General features: G+C 44.0%; 1 protein-coding gene across 1 annotated transcript in view; it reads right to left on the reverse strand.

The window, feature by feature from the left end:
- The window catches only part of ZYG11A (zyg-11 family member A, cell cycle regulator), a gene marked incomplete at both ends in the record, with an annotated part of 31,468 nt that extends 13,727 nt beyond the window's left edge, over positions 1–17,741 (reverse strand). The window contains 4 exons of the mRNA XM_080922142.1: positions 2,680–2,820; positions 5,305–6,056; positions 10,537–10,702; positions 17,652–17,741. Coding sequence (XP_080778268.1) covers positions 2,680–2,820; positions 5,305–6,056; positions 10,537–10,702; positions 17,652–17,741 — 1,149 coding nt within the window. The remainder of the gene's footprint in view (positions 1–2,679; positions 2,821–5,304; positions 6,057–10,536; positions 10,703–17,651) is intronic.
- Between the last annotated feature and the right edge of the window lie 9,069 nt (positions 17,742–26,810).

The raw sequence follows: 26,810 nt of genomic DNA on the forward strand, positions 1-26,810 counted from the left end.
AGTGAGGGTAAGGGGACGGGTGAAAGGTCAACGGACTTGGGAAGACTTGGGAAGTCATTAAGGAGAGAGAGATTAAAAAGAAAAATATTTTTATATTAAAAAATGTAAAATGCAATGACAGAATGCATCTAGATCCCATATGATTGCTTCATTTACCAACATACAAATTATTTTTGTTTTCAGTAACTATTACAGTTTTACATGTCCCTTTTAGGAGAGATCAGAAGAAAGAAGACTTAGATAAGGAAATGACTGAAAATAAAATCCTAGCTAAGTTATAAACAACAGAACAAAATTTAGACAATCCTATGAAGCATGAAGAAATTTCAGAGGAATCTGATCTAAAGCCTACAGAGCCACCTTATGATGAAATTGCAGAATGGCAGCCTATTAAATTCCTAGAAGAACAGATGTATGCTGAGTTAAGAATACAGATTATGTTTAATGAAGTCACCTTAGAACAATGTCACAGAATGTGTTTCATTTTATAGAATCATAAAGTTTAAAATATGTGCATGTATGAATATACCATACAAGTGAGGATGAATTCCAAGGGGCTCTGAGTTCTCAAAGGAATGATTCTGAGATTACACACTTAGAGATGGTGGCTCTCTTGAGATGCCTTTAGAGATCGAAACTGATTATACTTCAACATATGTATGTATCCATTAGAATGAGACTATTCTAAACATTGTGGCATAAAATACATTACTGGCACATCCCACAATCCTACAGGACAAGCAGCTGTAGAGAGAGATCCAACGTGACCGTAAAGAAGATGCTCATAGAAGGGGGTAAGGAATCTTGCAGAGATAGACTAAATGCTTTACTGACTTTAATTTTTTACATGCCTGTCTTAGGGTTTTTATTCCTGCACAAACACATCATGATCAAGAAGCAAGTTGGGGAGGAAAGGGTTTATTCAGCTTACACTACTCACATTACTGTTTTTCACCAAAGGAAATCAGGACCAGAACTCAGACAGGTCAGGAAGCAGGAGCTGATGCAGAGGGCATGAAGGGATGTCACTTACTGGTTTGCTTCCCTTGGCTTACTCAGCTTGCTTTCTTATAGAACCCAGGTCTACCAGGTTTCTGATGGGGTTATAGTCTCAAAATTAAGCTTAAGTTGTTTAGGATTTAAGAAAATGTCTTAAGGTCTAAGATATTTTTAGGTTAGTAATATATGTTATGATGGAGAATGATTTAGGTACAAAATTTTAAACTCACCAAGATAGGATAGATAGTAGAGTACTTTCTCCAAGGTTCCCAAATATATATGAACTGGACATTGTGAATGCAATTCTTACCTGATAGTTTCTATAATTGCTCTTATTGTATGTAGTTTATTGGTCTTAAAGAAAGGCTTTTATTGGAATAGAAGAGGAAGATGTAGGGATAATCTCTTGTGAACTGTGTGGAAGCATCACCTATCAATAAAAATCTGATGGCCAATAATCTGAGGCATCAAGTCCAATTGCTTCAGGTCCAAATGTAGCAGGCGTTTGCTAGCTGGGTGACTCTGGACCTTTATTTCTCATCTATGACATTATATGATCTTCTCCTGAGAATCACCCAAGCTACTGTGACAAGCAATGCCAGACATAAGCATCAGTAAGATTATGTCATCTGGGAGATATTTCGAGATGGGGCCTCATTGTGGAAGTAGACTGACCTTAAATTTAGTAGTCCTCCTGCCTCAGCCTTCTAAGAGCTAGGATTAGGCATGTTCTACAGTGAATCAGATTATGCTTAATCCCTTAGAATAAATTCTGAATTAACACGGAGAGATGCCAGACATAAAACTGAAAAAAAGCAGCAGAGAAGAGGCACAAATGAAGGGGGCTGTAAAGTGTGGGGGGACAACATTGGAAGACTTCACTTACAGAGCACATAATGAAGGGGGCTGTGGAAGTGTGGGGGGACATTGGAAGACTTCACTTACAAAGCACATTAGACAAGAGATGAAGGCAGGAAAGGAAAATAAAACATAAAAACAAAACTATAAGACAGACAAGAGGACGGGGTGAGTTAGGGAGAGAATTTAGAAGTAGAAAACACTGGAAAGGTGGCAACGCTCTATTACCTTCTGCCTGTCCCAGAGCAAATTATAAACATTTGGAATCAAAGTTGATTTAAATATTGGGTGAGACAGCACACAACTTTAACACCATCACTCAGGAGTCAGAAACAGGTAGACCTCTGTGAGTTCAAAGTTAGCCTGGTCTACATAGTGAGTTCCAAGACAGCCAGGACTACATATTGAGCCCCACCATGCCCCACTTAAAAAAGAAGGAAATTGATCTCATACAGATTCAGACTCTAATCAAGACTGAATAATTAAATCTAGTATTATTCTCTCTTTTTTCTGTTTCCCACATATTTTTGGCGCACTACCCTATCTTGATGAGTATACTCAGCTTACTATTAATAAGACCGGCCGGGACTAAACAGAGCAACAGTCATAAAGCAAAAACAAAACAGAACAAAATCAACTACTGTGGTGTTCAATAAACAACTTTTTTGTTTTTTTGAGACAAGGTCTCACTGTGTAGCATTAGCTGGCCTGGAACTCAGACTGACCTGTTCTTCAGATGCCTCTAGAATGAAGTAGTGGGCCACCAGACGCAGGTAAAAAAACTTTCAATTGCCCGAGTAAGACACGGTAAACCTAAGGTACCTTTAGCATGACAGGCAGGATGACACGCAGGGAAAGTGTCTCTGTGAAGAGCTTGTAGAGAGCTTCCTTCATAAAACATGACCTGCTCCTGTACCGGCTCAGTGCTTCAGAAATCTGACTCAGGTTGGCTCCTCCAGCAACCTAAAAAACATGGAGTCACAGAACGTCTCACCCCTGCTACACAGCATCTGGGTCCTGCCAACATTTGAAACAAATTCTTCAACCTCTACCTCAGATTTATCCAAAGAGTGAAATGCACAGCTCAGCACGGTAACAAAGTAAGCAGATACTGATGTCGGAACCACACGTTTCCCTGAACGACAGTCCAGCTGAGGCTGTAACTGGGTGGTGCCTGCCTGGAATCCCAGCGCTTGGGAGACAGAGGTAAGAGAACTGTCTCAAACTTGAGGACAGCCAGGTCCTATAGAAGAAACCCTGTCTGAATCAAGATTTAAAAAAAAAAAAAAAGGAAAAGCAAACCCACAAAACTTCAACTGGCTGTGGTTTGGGGATTTGCCTAGCAAGCATGAAGCCCAGGGTACAGTGCCTAATGCAAACAACAAGTGAGCCACATAGCACTGTGCAAAGTTTCAACAATCATCATGGCGGCCTGTCTGGAGTCTAAGTACACACACACATAAGCAAAAAACAACTCTAAGACTGGAAGGCACAGGAAAAGGACCTGGTTCATTCTCAGTGTTTACCCCACGCTACAACTCTTCCCTGTTTTAAATATTTTTAAATATGTTTTAAATAGTCCATTTCAAGTAGCCTACAACTAGCAGGGCTCTTCTGATTTTTCAATCACACCTCCTTCGACTACACCCTCTCCTATAGCCTCGCTCCAAAACATAAAACCAACAAGGAATTTTTGTTTCATCTTGTTTTTTGAGACAGTTTTCTCTGTACAGCCCTGGCATCCTGGAACTCATTCTGTAGACCAAGCCAGCCTCAAATTCAGAGATCCCCCTGCTTCTGCCTCCCAAATGCTGGGTTTAAAGACATGCACCACCACTGCCTAGCTAATGAGAATTATTTTTCAAGATTTTATTTATTTATTTTATGTCTATGAGTACACTATAGCTGTTTTCAGACACACCATTAGAGGGCACCAGATCCTATTACAGATGGTTGTGAGCCACCATGTGGTTGCTGGGAATTGATTGAACTCAGGACCCCTGGGAGAGCAGTCAGTGCTCTTAAGCACCAAGTCATCCATCTCCCCAACTCAGGGTTCTTTAAAAAAAGAAAAGAAAAAAAAAAGCATTAAGTTTCCAACATTCCTGGGTAGTAAAGAACAAAAAAAAACAGGGGAAAGGAGAATAAGGATCTTACAAAATGAAAATAAACTAAAAAAAAAAAAAAAAAAACCAACTCTCCTGCCTCCACCACTAACATTATTTCAGGACTCTCCTAAACTGACAAGAAGAAAAAGCTTTTATCGAAACAGGGTTTTAACACAGTCCCCAAAATGACTTACAACCCACCTGCATCAGCCTCAAACATTCTAGTTCGTGCTCAGCTAAGGAACCTTTTGGAAAGGGAACTCTGTCATTTGCCCCCCAAAAAATGCAGGCCTGACCTGAGTTTGCTTCCTCCAGGAACTAATTCCCAAGCCTCAGACTACAGGCATTCAAGATTGCTCCCATGCCTTCACCACCAAACAAGCTTATGATGGGAGAAACTGACTGGTCTACTGGCCTGATATGCCTTCTTGAGGCCAACAGTGCTAGGGTTTGGTGCTATGTATTCAAATGCTAAATAGTGCCCCCCCAGATGTGGTTGCCCCCAATGAGGACACCAGCTTTTTCTGTATGAACTTTGCTCCCTAAGTTAGTTGGTTAATAAAAGGCTGAAGCTTATGATTGATTAGGTAATAGATAGAGGTAGGCAGGTTTCCAGTTACCTGTCTGGGGGTCGGAGGTAGTAAAGAGAGGAGAAGGAAGAAAGCACAGGGAGATGTGAGAGGAGATGGACCATGAGCTTGCGGCCGGGAGAAACAGCTAGAATAGCTCAAACCTGCCCAATCTAGGCTCACACGTGTAAATAAAATACCTTGATTATGTGTCTTTTATAATATGGTCTACCTAAAATTCCTAATTCCTTTTCTACACTGCCACCAATCTTCTAGGAAAAGATATCCTGGTGGCCCTGGGAGTTCCTCTCACTAGTCAGCCAAAAGAAAATTGCAGCAGGGTAAATGATTATACCTGTAGTAATAATTATACTCATAAAAACCCTCCCCGGGTTGCTCCATTTCTAACAGCTGTTGAATAGAACACTCCCTGCCTCGACTGGCGGCCCACAGCCCATGTGGACTGAGTAGTTGCTCTATCAAGGGGGAAACTCACAGTAAAAGAATGAGTTCAACTTTGCCAGATCCGCCCATCCTACAGTCCATGGGACACCATTGTGTTTACTATAGAATAGAGCTCAGAGGGGTGGAGGCTGCTACATGATTTAAGGGCAATTAATAAAACCATGGAGGCTTGGGGGGGAGGGTCCTCCACAAAAGGGCTACCCCTCATTTCCGCCATTCCTGTGGAACCCTTCCCCCATATAGAGTCTACTATACAAGAACCTATAATGCTCTGAACAAATAAAACAATATACATTAGGACAAACCTTCAAGTCTTGCTTTGTCATAAGGAAATCAGAATATCCAGCATCTGTAAACAAGAGTCCCACAAATTGCATCGCAGGCCGACTCTGCAGAAAGGATTCCACAACTTGATCAGTGATGTTGGTGCCCCCTGAAATATCCAGGGATATGAGGTTAGGCAGGATGTCCTTCTCCTGTAACAGATAAAAAGCCAGGTCTGATCTGAGCTGCCTGTGATCAGAAATATCCAGGTGAAGCAGGCATTTCAGTTGTCTGAGAACTTCGAGAATTTGCGGGTTGTTCATGGCCAGGCACTTCAGACAGTGCATCGTGAGAGATCTGAGCCGGTTCTTACAGGAGAGGAGTGCAGAGATGTTGGTGACCAGAGTATTGGAGATATCCAAGCTTTCCAGGTTTGGTAACTGAGAAACGCTAGCTAGGTCTTCATTGCAAAAGGACACATTGGCAACGCTTAAAGTGTGAAGGCCAGTGAACTGACTCAAGGCCAGCAGTCTTGAGTTCTGAGGTACGCTAACTGAGTCCAACGTAAGACACCGAAGGCTTTTCTGGCTCCAGGCATTGCTCTGGAGGGCGTGGATGATGTCTGGGGCCAGAAGCATGGAGTCCACTGAGGTGGCATCCACTCCAGTGAGCTTGTGGTGGCAGAAGGCATTTGTGAAGGCTGTTGCGGAGAGTTTAGCTCTCTGAACACTGATCAGCTTCAGGCTCATCTGCTTGCCCTGGAAAACGCTTACTGTTCTGTCCGTCAGCTTGCCTGTAAGAAGAGCAGAGCCACATTCAATGACAACCACACTTCATGCCTGTCCTGAGTGTGACACAGTAGTGAACGAGGACACACGCTACTAGAACCTCTGACCACGGTTACTGTTGACTGTGCCAAATGTTCTTCCAAACCCTCCGCTAGCTCATCTCATTTATTTTTTTTGCACTAACGCTATAGGGGAACTATTTAATACTATTAGACGAGGAAACAGAAGCTTCAAGAGTTCATCTTGTCCAAGGTCTACTTGTGCAAGGTTGTACTTCAGAACTCAGACTTATCTACACCAACCCTGTTTGTAGAAACAAAACACAAATTCAAATAGGCACACAATCGATAAGTAAATAACTGTACTGTATAAATACTTTTGGGGGAGGTGATTTTAAGACAGGATCTTACTATGCAGCTATAACTGTCCTGGAACTCACTATGTAGAACAGGCTGACCTCAAACTCAGAGCTCTGCCCTGCCTCCCCAGTACTGAGATTAAAGGTGTGTGATATTACACCTGGCCTTTTCTGTTATGATCAATCACTTTAAATCAAAATACAGGATGAGTTAAAAAGCTAATTACTTAACCTTTGGGCCTTCATTTTCTTTTAAAAATATTTCTTTTTAAGATTGGGACTGGAGAGATGGCTCAGTGGTTAAGAGCACTAACTGTTCTTCCAGAGGTCCTGAGTTCAAATCCCAGCAACCACATGGCGGCTCACAACCATCTGCAATGGGATCTGATGCCCTCTTTTAGCGTACAGGTGTACATGCAGATAGAGCATCCATATATACAAAATAAACAAATAAACCTAAAAGAAATATTTTTAAAAATTTAGATTGACTTATTTTATTTGTATGCATGTTTCTGCCCTCATGTCTCTGGGCATCATGTTTGTGACTGGTGCCCACAGAGGTCAGAAGAGGACATCTAATCCCTTGGCACTGATATTACAGATAGTTGTAAGCTACCATGTGGGTGCTAACTGCTAAGCCACCCCTCCAGCCCTGGAAGACTTCATTTTCTTCATCTTTAAAACAGAGGCTGCACTAAACTCCATTTAGCAAAGAGTTACAAAGCACTGTCTATATATGCCGTTCCATCCTAAGCAACAGGCATATCAGACACCACAAGGTCCTCAACCTAGAAGGGCACGCTGGTAGATGACTAAAATAGCATGCTTATACTCAAGAGTAAGAACATGTGAATGATAAAATTGGGGCTTGTGAGAGTGATGTAAAGTTGTGTGTGTGTGTGTACAACACGCATGTGCACACTTGTGGTGTGTGAGTGTATATGTGTGTGGGGAGGGTGTGTGTGGGGTGTATGTGTGTGTGTACAACGCATATGTGTATACATGTGGTGTGTGAGTGTACGTGTGTATGGTGTGTATTTATGTGTAAGTGTGGTGTGGGGGTATATGTGGCATGTGTGTGTTTGTGGGTGTGTATGTGTTAGTCTGGGACGAAATCTGTGGTCCAGCAGCCACTCCCAGCTTACATTTATATTCTTAGAAAGACCTAGCCGGGTGTGATGGTGGAGACCTTTAATCTCAGCATTTGGGAAGTAGAGGCAGAAGGGATCATGAGTTCAAGAGCATCCTTGACCTCATATGCAAGTTTGAGGTCAGCCTGGGGGAGGATGCATGAAACCATGTTCAAAACAAAAACAAAACAAAGAAAACAACTTTGGGACTGTAAACAATTGGAATGACTTCAGCTGGGAGTGAGAGGACACTGGAAAAGCTTTGTAGTTTAGAGCATTTCAGATTTTCACATTAAAGGTGTTCAACTGTATTCCCAAATCCAGTCTTCCTGAGGGATATTCATCTTATCCAGAATTCTCTAAATTAACCAGATTCAGGCATGGTGATGCAGGCTACACACTCAACTAATCAAAAGGCTGAGGCAGGAGGATTACTTGCATACTGAAGTTCAAGGGATAAGACCTTGTCTCAAAAAACTGAAATAAGGGCTGGAGAGATGGCACTTGCTGCTCTTGCGAGTTCCCTGTACCCACAAGACAGCTCAAAATCACTTGTGCCTACAATTCCAGGAATCTGATGCCTTTACCTGACCTTCTTGAGCACCAAGCATACATGTATATGTACATACATGTACATGTATATGTACATGCAGGAAAAACATTCACACACATAAAAAATGAAATCTTTAAAAAAAAAAAAAAAAAAGGTTTGTATGGCAGTACATGCCTTGAGACACAAGGATCTCTATCATTTTTGAGGCTAGTCTGAACTACATAGCAAGTTCCAAACCAGCAGGTCTATATGATGAGACTCTATCTCAAATAAATAATAAAAAATACAAAAGGGACAGTGAAATGGTTCAGTAGGTGAAAGAGCTTGCTACAGAGTCTGACACCTTAGTTTGATCACTAGAACCCACATGGTGGAAGAAACATGAACCCTTGCAAATTGCCCTTTAGCTTTCATTCCTGTTATATACACACACACATACACACACACACACACACACACACACACACACACACACACACACACACAAAATAAATGTAAAAAACAAAATCCTTACTCCAAGAAAATAAATCAATTCCTTCTGCTTCTTGCTGCTGTTTTAATTTTCAAATATGTATTTATTTGACTGACAGGTGGCATTCAGATGCCATGGTGCATGTGTAGAGTCAGAAGACAGATCAGAATTCAGTTCTTTCCTTCTACCATATAAGCCCCAGGGATAGAAGTGGGCCATTATGTCTAATGGTTAGTGACCTGACTCACTGAGCCTTCTTGCTGGTCTCTTCTCTGTTTTGTTTTCCCCTGGACAGAACCCAGACTGGCCTCAGACTCCTTAGCTGGGGATGAGCGATATTCTCTTTCTCCTGCCTCCAGTTCTTGTGTGCTAGACTTAAAGACATGTGCCATGAGGTCTGGGATCCTTTTTTGTGTTCTGCAACTGACTAGACATGTTCCACCACTGAGCCATGTCTTCTGCCCCACAGAAACTTCAAAGGCTCACACCCATGAAGTAGAGAATAAAGAATGAGAATACACCAAAATGTTGGAAGCCAGAGAACAGGTGTGATGGTTTCTTGCTGGTCTTTTCTCTGTCTTGTTTTGTTTTATCCCAATCAGAATATCGTAGAGCCCAGACTCAAAGAGCTGAGGATGCTATTCTGATTCAGAGAACAGAATGACAACAGCTTTATTTTCTTTACCTGTTAGGCTGGCAGTGGGGATAGCTTTGAAAGCTTAGGTCACCCTGTAAAGACTGAGATGATCAAAATAAGAACTATAAATAAAAGTATCTTTTCAAGGCTGGAGATATGGCTCAGCAGTTAAGAGCACTGACTACTCTTCCAGAGGCCCTGAGTCCAATTCCCAGCAACCACATGGTGGCTCACAATCATCTGAAAAGAGGTCTGATGCCCTCTTCCGGTGTGTCTGAAGACAGCTACAGTGTACTCAAATACATAAAATAAATAAATCTTAAAGAAAATCCAAGAAAGTACCCAAAAATATAGTTTAAAAAAAGTATTTTTCCAATAATAAAGCATGAAGGTTCACTGGCCATTGTCACTGCTGTTGGGGGCCCTCTACTGCTGCTGAAGACACCGTACACCCCGACTGGAGGGCACAGTAATCAAGCTGGAACATAGCTGAAGTCATCCTCCCTGCTAGCCAGCCCTTACATAGTGCTGGAAGATGCTAAGTTACTCAGCTGTGGACTACGCACACACTACACTACTGAGGTGCCAGGTAAGACACAGCTAGTCTGCTATAGGGAGAAGCAACAGCTCCTCAGTTGGATTGGAAGTCTACGCCACAAGAGGGAATTCATCTCTGGTACTTTAAATTTGGTCAAAAGCTGGGGAGGTAAAGGCTGTGCATAGTAGGGAGGGTACAGCTGGTGTTTCGGGAATTGGAAATGAAATGCCTGTGAAACCACCTTGTGAATGTTTATGCCCACAGATCAGTGCTGATCTCAGCTTCGAAGAGGCTTATGACTGCTTAGCTGCAGACATGCAACTGGTCAAGTGGTAAGAACCACTGACTGCTGGAGCAGGAAAACCGCTCTGTGTGCGTAAGCGTCTGCCATGCAAACATGAAAAACCTGAGTTCAAATCTCCAGAATGCAAGTAAAAAGCCCAGCATGACCAAGCATGCCTAGCACCCCAGTGCTGTGTGATTGTGGAGATGGGGTTACTAGGCTTTGCCTGGCTGTCAGCATAGTTTTAGCCTCAGTAAGAGACTATGTCTCAAGAAGCTAAGGAAGGAAATGATAGAACAGACCATCCGATGTCCTCTGCAAGCACGCATGCATGCACGCGCGCACACACACACACACACACACACACACAAACGGTTGATGTGCATGGGAGGAGGGGTGGCAGCCACTGGTAAGGTTGTACCCCGTATTCCTCTCTGATGCCTCAGTGAGCCACAGAGAAACAAAGAAGAACAGTACAGCACTTTAAGACTACACTTTAGAGAACATTTAGCACCTTGCCAAGCCATCCTCTCAAGGAATTTATCAGCTATTTCGTGAGGGAAATACCAGTGCTCTGGAAGGCACAATGTTCCATCAGGTCTCTTAGAACACCATTTGTCCAATTCAGCGATTAAGACATCCAGACAGATGTTGACCAAAGAGTAGGGTGATGCTTCCTCCTAAATCATCAAAAGGGGAAAAGAAAAAAAAAAGTTAGAATTCACCTGCAAACATTTAACATAAAAGTGACCATCTTCAGCAAGATGACTCAGCAGGTAAAGGTGCTTTACTGCCAAGCCTGACAGTCTGACTTTATCTTTGAGAAGAACCAATTTCCATTAGCGACCTTTGCCCTCCATATACTACATACAGTACATACTAAATTAAAGAACAACAACAAAACAACCAGCCAGACATGACAGTTCACAGCTTTAATCCTAGCCCTGGGAAGGCTGAGCAGGCAGAGCTCTGAGTTCAAGACCAACCTGGTCTTCATAGTGAGTTCCAGGCCAACCAGGTATACAAAGTGAGAGCCTGCCTCAATAGTAATTAATAATAATAATATAATTTAATACTATCACTTCTGAAATCAAATGCACAGCTTACTAGAACCTATGAGATAATGCTAAGGCAGCTTTTAAGTTCATACTTTTAGAATCCACAGTGCTTACGCTTGCTGCTAAGCCCGATGGCCTGAGTTTGATCACTAGGACCTCTACAGTGAGTGACTCCCCAAGTCATCCTTTGACCTCTCCACTTCCACCTTCCCCTTATGAGTAACCTCATGTACTAGAAGGTTCTAGAAAAACAACCCAATCCCAGTGAAGCTCAGGCTGGCCTCAGACTCTCAGTAAATCTCTTGCCTCATCTGTCCAAGTGCTGGGATTATAAACTTGAGTCACTTTGCCTGGCATATTCATCTATTTATATATTATTTAGGGTTCTGAAATGAGGTCTAAGTTAAGAGATGACCTGAAAACCTGAGCTCGAATAATCTGCCTCTCCCAGCCTCCTGGATAATGTGACCACAGACACCAGCACTTTTGGGGCTAACAGTACGGCTCAGTTACTTTCCCCCAGGCTTCACAACCCGTTCAGTTCCCTAGATGAACAAGGTAGCAGGAAACACTGACTACCTTTTAGGCCTTTTACCTACACACACCTGTACCCACAAAGTAACTGATATAATTTCTTCTAAAACGATTTTTTTAATTGGTTGGCACGGTAGCGCACACCTGGAACCCAGCATTTAGGAGGAAAGGGGCAGCCGCAGGTAGAGGCTGAGGACCAGTTCAAAGCCAGATCACTGTTTATTTGCTGACCTATGGACAGGGTCTCTCTGGAAGCCCAGTCTGATTGCCCACCTAAAGCCCCCGCTGCTCAGCATCCTGAATGTTAGAAATCATCCACTTCTACACATATTCCGGGTTCTGGTCCTTTTAGGCAACGTCCCCTGCACGACAGACCGGCCTTGGGTTCATTATGTAACCAAAGATGAGCCTGAACTTGTAATTCTCCTACATCCACTTCCTAAAGCTGGGACAAGCAGGAGCCACAGCTCGTTTTAGTACATCCCCAGCCTCACAGCCTCAGCTTCTGACCTTAGGTAAACCCTTTTATTTATGAAAAACTAGACTACTGGGGCTGGAAATGGAACCTGACAGGTAAGAGAACTTGCTGCTCTTGCAGAGGACCAGGATTTGGATCCTAGTACCCACAGAGCAGCTCCCAGAAGTTTATAACAGTTTTGAGGTATGCAATACCTTCTCTGACCTCTGTGGGCACTGCAGGCACGGTGCACATACACACATGCAGGCAAAACACTCAAAGACATACAATAAAAATAAATCTTTTAAAATGGACTTTTTCTAGGTTCAGTACTCAACACTTCTCTCTTTCATGTTTGGTGTATATTAGAAGTAAAATCTGTCTGTAATGTCAATGTTCATGAGGTAGATGCTTGACGGTTAAGAGTACTGGCTGCTCTGTCAGAGAAAGCAAATTCAGATTCCCAGCATCCACGTGGCAGCTTACAACTATCTGTTAACTCCAATTCTAGTTCCTCTTCTGGCCACCTTTTGAAAGGAAAAGTCACGGGGCACCAATGTTGTGAAAAGATGACGTCCCGGGTTTCGGCACCAATGTTAGGGGAAGGATGAAGAGAGTGGGGGGCATATGGCCCATGGAGGTGCGACGAGGCCTGGGGGCAAGGGAGATGCCTCTGGGGGGGTCCATGTTGGGAATCCTTTCCCCCTGAGGGACCAGCCACACAAAGGTATAGCACAGAATAGAGTTTATTCAGGTCATGGGAGAGTTAAGAGGGTGGTAGAGGCAGAGAGAGAGAGAGAGAGAGAGAGAGAGAGAGAGAGAGAGAGAGAGAGAGAGAGAGAGAAGAGAGAGAGAGAAATAGACAAGTAGAGGCCATCCATGAGCATGTGGCAGGAGATGGGGGAGAGGAGGGGTAGGGGTGGAAGAGCAAGGCTGCAAGAGCACAAGAGCAAGAGAGAGAGGAGGGGTCAAGCAGCTCCTTTTATAGTGTCAGGTCACTGGGGCGGAGCATACCTGGCTACTGCTGGGTAATTGAGGGGTGGGGTATACCTGGCTGTTGCTAGGTAACCGAGGGGTGGGGTTTACAGAATCCCAACACCTTTGACACGAGGAGCATACACAGTCCACCTAATATACATGCATGCAAAACATAAACATGAATTAAAATAAGTTTTTAAAAAAGAAATAATAAAACGCACACAACGCTCCCCTAGGGACCCATCTCACAGTCTAGATGCCTAAGAAGCTGTAGACGCCTACCTACAGTGGTTCAAGATTGGCCTGTATTGCAAATCAAAAACTCACACTATTCGCACTTCCAAACCCTGATAATCTGTTCATAGAAAACTTACTACTGGACAGTAGGATCCCAGACTCAGAAGCAGAGGCAGGCAGATTGCTGAGTTCAAAGCCAGCCTGATCTACGGTTCCAGGACCACCAGAACTACACAGCTTCTAGCGGAAACCCTGTCTCAAAAACATGGCAATTCTAACTTTGCGTCCTAAAAAAACAAATGCAAAAACAACAACAACAACAAAAAAATGTATAATGGCACATACCTAATCTCAGCACCCTAGGGGCAGGAAGGTCAGGAATCCAACTCCAGCTTCAATTACTGGAGTGCTGCAATTTCCTCTGAATTGCAACAGTCCACCCAGGAGGTTTCTTAACAAGGCTCTGCAATATGCAACTGGCAAGTCTCTAAAAGTCCCCAAAATTTATAAGGACCCTCCCAGGGCTGGAAACAGGTCAGCAGCAACACAGGTAGGTGAGAGAAAGCAGAACCCTAGTATTCAGATAAAAGAATAAAGCTTTTATAACCCCAGTGGACAAAGACAAGCAGATCCTGAGAGTAACTAGTCTATCAGAAACAAGATGTGGGTTTAGAGATATAAGCAACCTGCACAGCAGGAATGAGTATATTCTGATGAGACATTTCTGATCCTTGCTTTGGCCAGTGGACTGCTAAAAGGATATATGGCAAGAAATTGCCGTTTCCCCTAGAATCACACTCAGGAAAGAAAAAGGCTGAAACCTGGGGCCATCCAGGAGGCAACCGACTTCTGTTAACAACCACTGCAACTTACTACACTATCTTGCAGGACAGACTGGAACCAAGACAATGATAGGTCAGTGACAGACAGAACTACATCCTGCCTCTTCCTGTGATGTATAACTCTGGCCCTCTACTTACACCTAACATTCACATTTGAGACTCCGAAGATAAATTTGGGATGTGTACTTAGGGGTGCCACTGGGTCTTTTTGCTACTCTTCCCAATACAGTCATACTGAATAAATTTGTTTTTACTTTTCACTATTAATTTGTCTCTTTAATTGCCTCCAATGTGAACTCTGTTTCAACAAATAAGGTGGAAGGGCCAGCAAGATGGGTCAGTGAGGAAAGAAAAAGAGAAAGGCTGGACATGGTGGCTCTTGCCTTTAACCCCACCATTTGGAGTACAGAGTTCAGCCAGTCTACACAGTGAGTTCTAGGACAGCCAGCGCTACACAATCAGATGCTGTCTTAAGAAGAAAATTGGAAGGAAGGGAGGAAGGAAGGAAGGAAAGAATGAGGGAGGGAGGAAAGAAAGGAAGAAGAAAGAAGGAAAGAGAAAAGATGGATGGGGTAAAGGGATAAAGCCAGGCCTGGTGCTATATAATTAGACCTGAGAAACTGAGACATAAGGCAAGCTGCCTTGCAACTTGCTGTGTAGACCAAAGTTGGTTTAAACCTTCAATGTTCTCCCGTTTCTGCTGGAATTATACATATGTGCAAGCACACCTAATAAATACTAACTTAAAAAAATGTGTGTATGACTGTGTGCCTATATGTGGCTACATGCACACAAATGCAGGTATTCAGAGGCTAGAAGTGTCAGAACCCCCCGGAGCTGAAGTTACAAGCAGTTATGGGGTCAACATAGTCAGGGACCAAACTCAAGACATGTGCGAGAGCAGTTTGCACAATTCCCAAACCCAAGACAGAGACCATTTTAACATCTGTGGACTTCTGTAAGAACAGATATACATGCTTTTTTCAAAGTATTGTTATGTGTATGAGTGTTTTGCCTACATGTATGTATACACAGTGATGGGGCCAGAAAAGCACACTGGATCCCTTAGAACTAGAGCCGATACTGACACATGGGTGCTGGGGTACTGAACCTGAGTTTTCAAGAACAAAACTGCTCTTAACCACTGAACCATCTCTCTAGCCTCTACAATATGCATTTTAAATGTGAACAAACCATAGAGGTAGAGAGATAGCTCTTCCAGAAGACCCAAGTTTAATTCCCAGCACCTATAAGGCAGCTCACACCTGTCTGCAGTTCCGGGGAATCAGACACCCTCATATACACACACATGCGGGCAAAATATCAGTGCACATAAAATAATTTTTTTAAATTTTGAGTGAACCAAGAGAGATCAATCATATTTGAGGCTCTATCTATCTATCTATCTATCTATCTATCTATCTATCATAACAATAGAATTTGATTTCTTGGGCTGGAGAGATGATCAGCTGGCAAAGGTCCTCACCTCCAAACTGAAACACTGAGTTCAATACCTATGGCAGAAGAACAGAAACAACTCCAAACTGTAATCTGACCTATGCAGTGTGTCCACAGCACACACATTACCAATAAAAAAATAAAGGTCCAAACCTATAATCCCACCACTTGTGATATTGAGGAAGGATGACCAAGAATTCAAGGTCATAGGGAGCTAGAGGCCAGGGCCAGTCTAGAACATAAGACAAGGGCAGACAACAACAAAAAACCCAAATTACACATAATGTAACAAAATAAGGGAAGTTATAAAGGTATGACCCACAACTAATAAAATAATTTTTAAAAGGGTGTATGTGTTGAAAATAACCAGAAAAAAAATGACAGATATGATATCGATAAAAAGATAATTTAAAGCTGGGCAGTGGTGGCACACACTTTTAATCCCAGTACTCAGGAGGCAGAGGCAGAAAGATGGATCTGAGTTCTAGGTCAGCAGGGTCTACAGGGTGAGTTCTAGGATAGCCAGAGGCTACACAAAGAAACCTTGTCTCAAACAAACAAACTTTTAAAACTCCAGGAAGGGCTGGAGAGATGGCTCAGTGGTTAAAGGCACAGACTGCTGTCCTGAGTTCAATTCCCGGCAACCACATGGTGGCTCACAGTCATCGGTCATGAGATCCCATGCCCTCTGGGCTCTGAGGGAGCCAGCACTCATGTGCACACATGGACACTGGGAACCCATCCCAGGTCTTCTCTTAATTGCTGAGTCATCTCAGTCTCGTACCCATAATTAAAAAAATAAGTGGGGGCCCAGAAAGATAGGACAGCAGATAAAAGTGCCTGGTCACCTGAGCTTGACCCCCAGAAACCAACATAGTAGAAAGAGAGAACGTATTTATTACCAGCAAGTTGTCTTCTTCTAACCTAGTGATTCTTTGTAAGCGGGAGAAAATAAGTAACTAGAATAAGGTCAAGAGAATACAATTTTTTTACACGAACCTGTCTAAACAGAAGGCTGAGCTTTTAAACCGGTTCTCAGGAGGCAGAATCAGAGCTCAGTGAGTTCGAGGGGGAAAGGCGGTGACCATACTGGCAGACGTTTGTACTCCCAGTGCTCGGGAGACTGAGTTTGAAGCCAGTCTGGGCTACACGGAGAAACCCCATCTCTCACACGCACAATTTCTGGCTGAGTGTACCTCAGCAGAGCAGCAGACTACCAAGGAATGGTCGTCCCCAAATCCAAAAACAATAAAAAAAAACCACCCTCCCAGACAGACTGCTAGATTCTCTCTGAACTCATTTCCGAGCGGCCCCTCATCGCTAGACTTTTGTTTGATTTGGTTGGGAGGTAGTCTCCTGGCCTAGAACCCGGTCGTCCTCCTTAAAAGGCGGACACTTGGGCGGAGGCCGTCTGATTTCTGTGAGTTCAAGGCCAGCATGGAAGGCCAGCATGGGCTACAGCGTGAGTTCCAGGGCAGCCAAAGCTGTTACACTTAGAAACCCTGTGTGAGGACCGCCTTAAAATGAAATAAACAGGTGTCACCACTGTTATTCTTCGTTCCCGCAGGTGGCACTGAGCATTCCAGAGTCACTTGGCCCTAAGTTCCAGTGGAGACCCAGTCAACCTCCGGGTTTCTGCTCTCTGCACTTGGTCGATGGCGCAGGTGGGAGGTGTCTGGGGAGAGCAGCTGCATGGGGACCGAGGAGGCTGGGGGCATGGAGAAGGGCTGAAGGGTACTGAGCTAAGGGCGTCTGAAGGGAGCTGGTTGAGGAGACCCGGCTGGCTGGAGGTCTGAGGAGGGGAGCTGGGGTCCGGGGAGAGCCTGCGGGGTGGCGCCTGCGCGCAGCGAGCGCTCAGCATGGCTGGGGCTCGAACTCAGGCGCCTTCCTCAGCAGCGCAGTGACCAGGGGCCACGCGCGGGCGGGACGCGGCGTCCACCGAGCCCGGGCCGGCCTGCCCGCGAACCGTCGCGCCCGACTCGCCGCCTGTCGGGAGGAGGCCGCCCGCGGGCCGCGCTGCACGACGGGCGGACGCCCCGGGCGCCCGGACGGCGGCCACACTCACCTGTACCAAGCGGCGGCCCTGCGCGTCCTGCTGGGCGTCGGGCAGGACGAGGGTCCGCGACCACAGCAGCGGGTGCAAGAAGTGGACCATGCCGCCCCCCGCTCGTGCGAGCCCGGCCGCCGACGTCGCGCCGCGGCGCACCGGAGGAGAGCGCAGGAAGGTCGCCGGGCGTTTGAACCGCAGGCCCACGCCGCGCACAGGTCGGCCGACCCCGCCCCCGGCCGCATGGCCAATGGTCCTCGCCCTCCCGCTCGGCCACCCAACTCCTAGTCACCCCTCGGAGGGCGGTCGGCCCTCCCGCGACGGCGTTCGCACGGTGAACTGGATTGTGAATTTGTATGTTGTTGTTTCCTTTTATTTCTTTTTTTTTATGGGTGGTGGTGGGGGGTGTTTTGTTCTGTTTTGAGACAAGGTTTCTCTCTGTAGCCCTGGCTGGCCTGGAATTCCAAACTCTTAAGAGATCCGCTTGCCTCTGCCTCCCAAGTACTGGTATTAAGGGGTTTTGTGGGGGTTGTGGTTGGTTTTGTTTTTGGATGGGTTACAGTAGGAATCTAGAGCTCATTGTAGGCAAGAGCTCTACCACGTCCCAGATTTTTTTAAGTTTTTTAAACAAGTTAAAATGCATTTTCAACAGCTTTGCCCCAGAAGTATGATACCAGTCACGTTTTAACCCCTCCATGGGAACTAACCGTACAAAACATTGCTAGGGGCTGCTGACCTGGGTGGAAGGGGACAGCCTAACAGAGTGCAGTGTGACATCCGTTTACACACGTGGCATGTACACACAATTTCAAAAACAAAACAACACCTGTTTTTATACGAGCACGGGGAAGTGGAAACAGGAGGATCAAAAGTTGAAGGTTTTCCTCAGAAAACTAGTTTGAAGCTAACGCAGCCTCCACTACTTTTAAGACCATCTTACTTAATTTGATATGCAGCTAATGCTGGGAATCCAGGCCAAGGCAGGGGAGAGACAGAGACAGACAGAAGTGAGAGGCGAGTTTAGATCCCTTGGATTGCCGGAGGTATCTGAAGCTTAAATTTTCTCAGCCGTAATATTAGGTGGGAGCTCACTTGGAGAAATCGGGTTTGCTTAAAAAAAATAAGTGCAAGGTCTGGCACGCCCCTGACTCCTCTAGATGAAGGAATTCAAATGTTAAAATTACTTTTCAAGAACAAATGACCAGGAAACACTTTCAGGCTATTTCTTTCCCACCTGCCAGGAATTTATTTTACTGCCAAAGATGACCTTGAACTGATTCTGCTACTTCCACCTCCTAAGGTGCAAGTTGAATGCAGCTGTCCCTGAATTCACCTTCCTTGCTTGCTGAGATGCAGGGGCGTGGCTGTTAGACTTCACTCAGCACATTGGGAGAACCGAATTTTAGGGATGAGAGCAAGCCATTGAAGAAACTGAAAGTCAGAATTAAGAGCCAAGATGAAGGAATTTTACCTGGGAGTAACAGCACAGCCTTTTATCCCAGCATTTTGAGAAGGAGGCAGAGGCAGGCTGATCTCTGTGAGTTCTGGGCTAGGGCCAAAAAGAATCAAAGACTCACTATTAAAATCTGTGATTTAAGCTGGCATGGTGGTGGTGCACATCTGTAATCTCAGAATTTGGGAGATGCAGAATCAGGAGTGCTGGCCTAGCATGTTCAAAGCTCTGTTTTTCAGCAAAATGCAAACAAACAAACAAAAAACCTAAATACATGGCATTTCAAAGACAGTCCTGTATTTCCGTTTTTAAATTTTATTTTACTATTATGTATGTGTATGGTGTAGTTTTCATTTGTGGTGGTGTTTTATTGTTGCTGGTGTGTGTGTCTGTGTGTGCTGCTTATACAAAGGCATCAGAGGCTCAAATTCAGGTTGTCAGGTAAGCACAGCCAATGTTTTATCCACTGAGACCCCAGGACTTTATTCTGACATTGTTTTTCTATTTATTATTTGTTTTAAAAAAATAAAAAACCAGTCAGAGCCTGCTAAAAGAATGTCTAGTTCAGCTAGAAAGGTCTGTTGTGAACCTGACAATTAATTGAGAATAAACAGATTAATGGAAACAATATTTACTACATATGCTGCAGTTATCTATAGACTGCATTATTTTCTTATTGTTGGTGTTTGGCAATGGGTAGGAGGTGGAGGGTGGGGTGACAGGATCTCAGTCTATAGCCCAGGCTGGCCTAGAACTCACAGTAATCCTCCTTGTCTTAGTCCCCGGGGTGCTGGGATCATAGGTTTGAGCAGCCACACCAGTTCCCTTTGGTTTTCTTTTATTTTTTGAGATGGGGTCTTAGGTAGTCTAGAATGGTCTCCAACTCAACATTCAGCCTTGTGTGGTTTTTAATTTTTAAATTTTATTCTTATGTACCATTTTATGTGTATGGCTGTTTGACATGCATGTATGTTTGCCCATCACACGCATGAAGCATCCACAGACGCCAGAAGAGGACATTGGATTCTTGGCATTGTAGTTACAGATGGTTGTGAGGTTCCATGTGGGTACTGGGAATCAAACCTAGGTCCTCTGGAAGATTATCCAGTTCTCTAAACTCTCCCCCTGGATTACTTTGAACTTCTGAGCCTCCTGCCTCCCTGACCCACATGCCTTGCGTAGAGGCATGTGCTTTTATGACTGTTCTATGCAGAACTGGAAACTGGACCAAGGGCTTTGTACATGCTGTGTAAACCCTCTACCAACTGTGCATCATGAGCAGCCCTGGCTTTTATTTTTATGAGACAGACCTCAAGTAGTAGCTACCCATGTCTTTACCTCATAAGTACTGAGGTCACAGAGCCCATCCTATAAAGAAATAGGATATCTCCATTTTACCTAGGCTGGTCTCAAACGTTCATCCTCCTGCCTCTGCCTCATCAATAACTAAAACTAAGTACAGGTACAGTAGAATATACCTGGGAAGAGAATTCCCAGAATAGCCAAGGATAAAGTTTTAAGTATTAGCTTTGGGGTTCTTGTTTGTTTGTTTGGGTTTTTTTTTTTTTCTTTTTGGTTGTTTTTGTTTTATGTGACATAGTTTCTCTTTATAGCCATGGCTGTCCAGTCTGGACTCAAACTCACCTGTGTATTGGTAATTTTTTTTTTTTTTTTACGTAAAAAGGGACCATGCCACACTACCGCCGGCTACTCTCTGGCCCCAGCACTGATCTCACCACCATGGCTAGTCCCAGCAGCCACTGCCTATCTTGAGGTTCTCTTGCTGCGGACTCTGCTCAGTCACAATTCCCAGATACCCAGTAAAATCAAAACTCAAAGCTTGTAATTTATCAGTCTGATTTATACCAGTAAATTCTCACCCCACAAAACATCCACACAATAAACTCAGAGCCAATTGATATTGATATAAACTGCCCACCTAGATAAGACAAGTGGTCCTATAATTATCTATCCCTTTTAAGATGTTCATAGCTACCTGTGGCTATTTAAAGCCATAAGGGTCTAGGTTGTCCTTCACCTCCATCTTTCTCCTACTCCTTCTCTCCTATCTTTCTCACCTCTCAAAAACTCTTTTTTTCCACTGCCCAATCACAGGCCTTGTCTTATCTTGTGCCTGCCCTCACTTGCATATAGACAGCAGCCCATACTCCTGCCTCTGCTCCCCACACCAACCCACCCCCAGTGCTGGGATTAAAGGCACAAGCCAACAGCTGCCAGCATGTAATAACTTTTAAAAGGAGATTTATGCTTAGGTTACAAAGAGTTGAAAGTATCTGGTGAGGTTGTTGTTCATCTGGGGTTCTATTTGTTTGCTCCTAACAATTTCTTTCACATATAAGATTTACTTATTTGTTTGTTTTGGTGCTAGGAACAGAACACAGGCTCTTTCATACATGTTAAAGCACACAACCAAGCTATATACTTAACAATGTAAGATTTCTTTTTTCTCTCTCTTCTTTTTAGACATTTTTATTATTTTTGTGTGTGAATGCGTTTGGGGGAGTCACTCACACTCCATGACACATGTGAAGACCAAAGGACAAAAGGACAACTTGTGGGAGTCAGTTCTCACCTTCCACCCTGTAGATTTTTGAGACTGAATTCAGGGCCTTCAGGTTTGCTGGCAGGTGCTTCACCGACAGAACCACCCCACCGGCTCAGGATCTCCTCCTGCATAATCTACAGCTCAGCCTTTACTCAGAAGTAACCCTGTGCTCATGTTTATTGGGTTGTTAGTTTCTTCAGCCTCACTTTTAAGGAAGAAATATTCTGCTCTGTGGCATCTTGAGTTTTGCTGTAGAAGCCTCTAGACTAACAACACCGAGCAAGGAGAAGCTGAAACTCAAAGACTGACCAGATGTCAAATGAGGCTCAAATTCTATGAGCCAGGCAAGAAGTGTTCACGGTAACAGTGTTTGAAAACCAACTTTCATAATTAAATCGGTTCTTTTCTTTTCAAATACTGATCAAGAGCAAATCTGAGGCCAGGCTTAGTGGTGCACACACACACACACACACACACACACACACACACATCTTTAATACTGGCATCTAGGAGGAGGCAGAAGTAGGTGAGTTTCTGTGAGTTTGAGGCAAGTGTAGTTTACCTAGAGAGTTCTAGTTCCACAAGACAAACAGTTCTGTATAATGAGAACCTATCTCAAAAAAAGGAAGGAAGAAAGGAAGGAACAAAGAAAGAAAGAAGAGAGCATATTTGAGGACCAGTGACATGGCTCAGTTTGTAAAGATGTTTGCCACGACTTTGTGGAGTAAGTTCTTTCTTATACCTTTACATGAGTATCAGAGATTGACATTGGGATCTCAAACTTATGTGGCCAAAAGCACCTTTACCCACTGAGCCGCCTTGCTAACCCCTGGAAATGTTTGTTACGAGAGAGTAGCATGGAGCGCAGGCCAGCCTTTAAATTACTTTATTGCTAAGAATGGCCTTAAACTCCAGATGCTGGGATTTGTGGCTTCAATGCCAAAAGAATTAATTTCAGAATTAACTGGTAAATAGTGAAGCCAATTTGGGAGTTCTGTTAGTGCTTAATACAGGCTTAAACCTGAGAGTTAAAAGAGAGGCTCTTAGAAAGGAAGATATATCCAAGTATTGTTACAGGCTTTCTAAGGTACAATTAGCTGTCCCAGAATTATCATATATACTTTTCTTTTGATAGCTCTCAAGTTACATCTCAAAAGCACTGCTAAGAAACACTCCCATCCCTTTTGATAACTGAGGTGCTTTGGCTGGAGGAGCTAAAATGGCAACAACCATCCCTTCTGCTTCTGGTGAGACTCCTAGAGAGCTGCAGGTTTGGACCTGGGCTGAGGGAAAGGCCTTAAGCAGTCGGGCATTAATAGTGCTGGATTTCTGCTCCTCTGCTGAGAAGCTTCAGACGTGAGGGTTCCTTCATCTCACGTACTTGTCCCTTAGCCTGCCTCAGCACGACTTGCTCTGTTTGGTTTGGTTTTTAGATAAAATCTCACTGTGTAGTCCTGGCTAGCTTGAGCACGTAGACCAGGCTATCCTGGAATTCACAAAGATATACCTCCCTCTACCTCTGTCTCACCAGTACTGGTGCTAAGGGGGAATACCACCATGGCAGCCAGACTTCCTTTTTTCACAGGCTGGAATCTACATGGAGACTGAGTTCAGAAACCACCTTAGGATATTAAGTGATAAGATATAGAGTTCAAGGAAAACTCTTCTGATCCACAGATTAGAATTTCTAGCCTGGATGGAGACTTAACGTTACTGCTGGCCAGGTCAAATGCCTTGGCTGAGGGGCCATCCCTGGGAAGCAGGCTTACCTTAATTCATTCTAAAGAATATGGAGACATGGCTCAGCTGTAAAGAGCACTTCTTGCTCTTCCAGAGGACCTGACTTGATTCCTAGCACCCATACAGTGACTCAAAATTGTCCCTAACTCTAGTTCCAGGAGATCTGACTCCCCTCTTCTGGCCTCTGTTGGGATGATCTTCAGTGCACTGGGTGAAGCTGTCTTTGTTTTATTCAAGTGTTGTTTCTGCAACTTCGGTATTGTTATTTCAATTTTTCAGTACCTGCATCGTATTTTGTAAACATTCTTTACTATCTCCTTTTGATTGGTTTAATAAAGAGCTGGCGGTAACATCTGGGCAGACATAGGAACTGGGGGGGGGGGGGGGGGATAGAATCCACAGGTGGAACAGTTGCCCGGAAAGGAGAGGTAGGGCTATATGGCAGAGCTTAATAAATGGGTCAATTAAGTTCTAGGAGCTAGCTGGGAACAAGCCTAAGCTATAGGCCTAATCATTCACAAATAAAGAAAAATCTCCGAGGCATTGGGAGCTAGCGGATCGAGACAGGCTGGTGATGGGCCTCCATGAACTACAGGCACATATGTGGTATGCCATACATGAAAGAAAGATGCTCATACTGAAAGACCAGGATAAAGCCTGACCCCCTAACAGGTAAAGTAGAAGACCCCTAGCAGGTAGAGTAGAGCCAAAAATGCAGGGTAGTCAGTTCTGCAATACTATCCTTCTATTCCAGGAACTGGCTGACCATAAAGAATTCATGGCCTTAAGGTCAGGGTGACTTTGTTTCAGAAACTGACTGACCATAAAAACATAAAAGTTAAATAACACATCATAAACAATCTTGAGAAACCAGGTATTTCCCTTACGATTCTTCACTGGTATTTTTGGTATTCTTGAATGCCGTACTCCCCCCCCCCCCCCAGTTATGGTTTGTTTCCTTTAAAACCACCATCTCCCAGCCACTCCGGGTCAGACTCCTCTACTCCTGCGTGGGATATAAGTCTCGACCCCAGTGCACTGGTCCATTAAAAAACCTCATGTAATTGCAGCAAGGACGGTCTCTAGTGAGTTCTTGTGGGGTTGTGTTATCCCAAGACTTGACTGAGGGTCTCCCCTCTGTGGGGGTCTTTCAATACACATGAAATAAAGTATATATTCAAATAACAGGTGGGACAATTGTTCCTTTAATGAGACAATGTAGTTTTCCTCCCAGATTTCCCTCTCCTCCCTCATAGTTTCTAGGTTTACCTCCCCTTTTAAGCAAAACTTTTCCCTTGCTTTGTTTTTTTTGTTTTGTTTTTTTTTGTTTTTTTTTTTTTTTTTTTTTTTTTTTGTTTGCTTTTTGAGACAGGTTTTCTCGGTCTAGCTTCAGACTCAGAAAATGAAGGCATGCGCTACTGTCTCCCGGCCTTTCTCTCTCTTCCTGCCACTGGGGCAGTCAGTACCTCCCCTGTATGGCTCTTCTTTTCCCCCAGTCTCCTACTCTAGGCAGCTGCTGAGGGTTACAGCCTGCCTATCCTGGCCATTGTTTTTTAAATTCTTATAAATTTTTCCTTGATCTTTTGTTTAAGTCCATTCTCAAATTCTTTTATGAATGAGATTACAAATCCCAGGAGAGGAGCCTGAGTTCCCTGTCATGTGGCAATCACAAAAGGACTCCCTAAAACTCTGGTAAGGACATGATTAAAGTGAGTTTTCCCAATACCCACACTCTCTCTTTAAAAAAAAAAAACAAAAAAAAAAAAAAAAAAACACTTTTTTGTGTGCTTAAAACTATAAATGTGGGAGATTAAATTTTTAAAAAAGATTTATTATTTATTTTATGTGAGTACACTGTCACTGCTAGTGTAGAATGCTAGAAGAGGGCATCAGATCTCATTACAGATGGTTGTGTTTGCTGGGAACTGAACTCAGGACCTCTGAAAGAGCAGTCAGTGCTCTTAACCGCTGAGCCATCTCTCCAACCCCTGATCCCTATATTGTTTTTTTTTTTAATTATTTTATGTGTATGTGAGTGAGTCTGATTTTATGTATCCATTCTATTTGCATGTGGAGGTCGGATCTTTTGGAACTGCAGTTATAGACAGCCTCCATGTGGGTGCTGGGAACTGAACCCAAGTCCTCTGCAAGAGTGACAAGCACTCTTAACCACTGAGCCATCTATTCAGCCCATCCCCCACCCTCTCCTTACTCTCCCACAGTGGGAAGGGTGGGTGGAAGGCAGAAGGGGCAGTGGACAAAGAGGAAACAATCAATGCATAACAAAACCTGTTTCCAATGGTCTTAGGTGACTCCTGTGAGAAAAAGGGGTTACAACCCATAGGTTGAGCACCAATGGGGTTGAAGGCACTTGCTGCCAACACTGACATGAGTTCAAACCCCAGGATCCACATGGTGGAAGAAACAGATAATGAATGTTTAGTTGGGTACTACTAGTTTTAATGGAAATATGTAAATAATTCTGCTATGGCTCCCTAAGTCTTACAAACTTTTGGCATGAACTATTGCCTTAAACTTACTATGAGCTTACAGAATGTAAAAATGCTTAGAAAACCATGAGAACGTTTAAAAACTAAGACCTATAATAAAGCAACAGTGCAGCTTCCCTCAGCATCATCCCGTATGCGTGTGTCTCTATATGTGTGCCTTTCTTCTTTCTTTTCTTCCTTTTCTCTCTGGTTCACGAAGAGTTAAGGAACTCCAAGCTTCTTGCCTGGCCAATAGAGGCCTGAGTCAAAGAATCAAGGTTTTAAGACAAAGTAATTGAGTTTCTTTTCCCTTGTTGATATCAGCATGAGGTAAACTGCCAGAAGCCAAAGCCTTTTTGTTGCAGTAACTCTCCAGCCCCAATTAGCCTTGCAAGACCACATAAGTCAGTTACAAGATTTACCACTACAATACCCCAGCGGTGAGATCCCTTTCTATTTGCAGCTTCTCCAGGCTATGTGGTTCTGCTCCATCTCTTTCTACCTCCTCTTTCCTCCATCTTCCTCTCTATTCCCTACTCTGCCCCTACTCCAGCCTCACCTTTCCCTCCCACTGCCCAATCACAGGCTCTAGCCTCTTAAGGAAGCAGAATTAACATCAGAATACAAACAGCACCAGGGCAACCCACAACATTAGTATAGAGATGGTGCTGATGCTAAGGTCCTGTTCCCCAGTTGGTTTTTGATCTATCAGTAAAGAAGCCGTGGGCCATTTGCTGGGCAAGAGAAAAGAAGCAGGAGAGAAAGAGGGAGAGTCTGCCATGCTTCTGAGGGAGAAAAGGTGACCAGCCATGTCAGATCTTGGGTACAGTGGCCTGTGGCCGCTACTACAGGTGAGAGGTTGGGGATGTTGAGCTGGGACTAAAGGTGGCAGAGCAACTGAAATTGAGTGCAGATTTAGGATACTGAGC

This window comes from Micromys minutus (assembly GCF_963924665.1).
Source record: "Micromys minutus genome assembly, chromosome: 9".
Taxonomy (NCBI): Eukaryota; Metazoa; Chordata; class Mammalia; order Rodentia; family Muridae; genus Micromys; species Micromys minutus.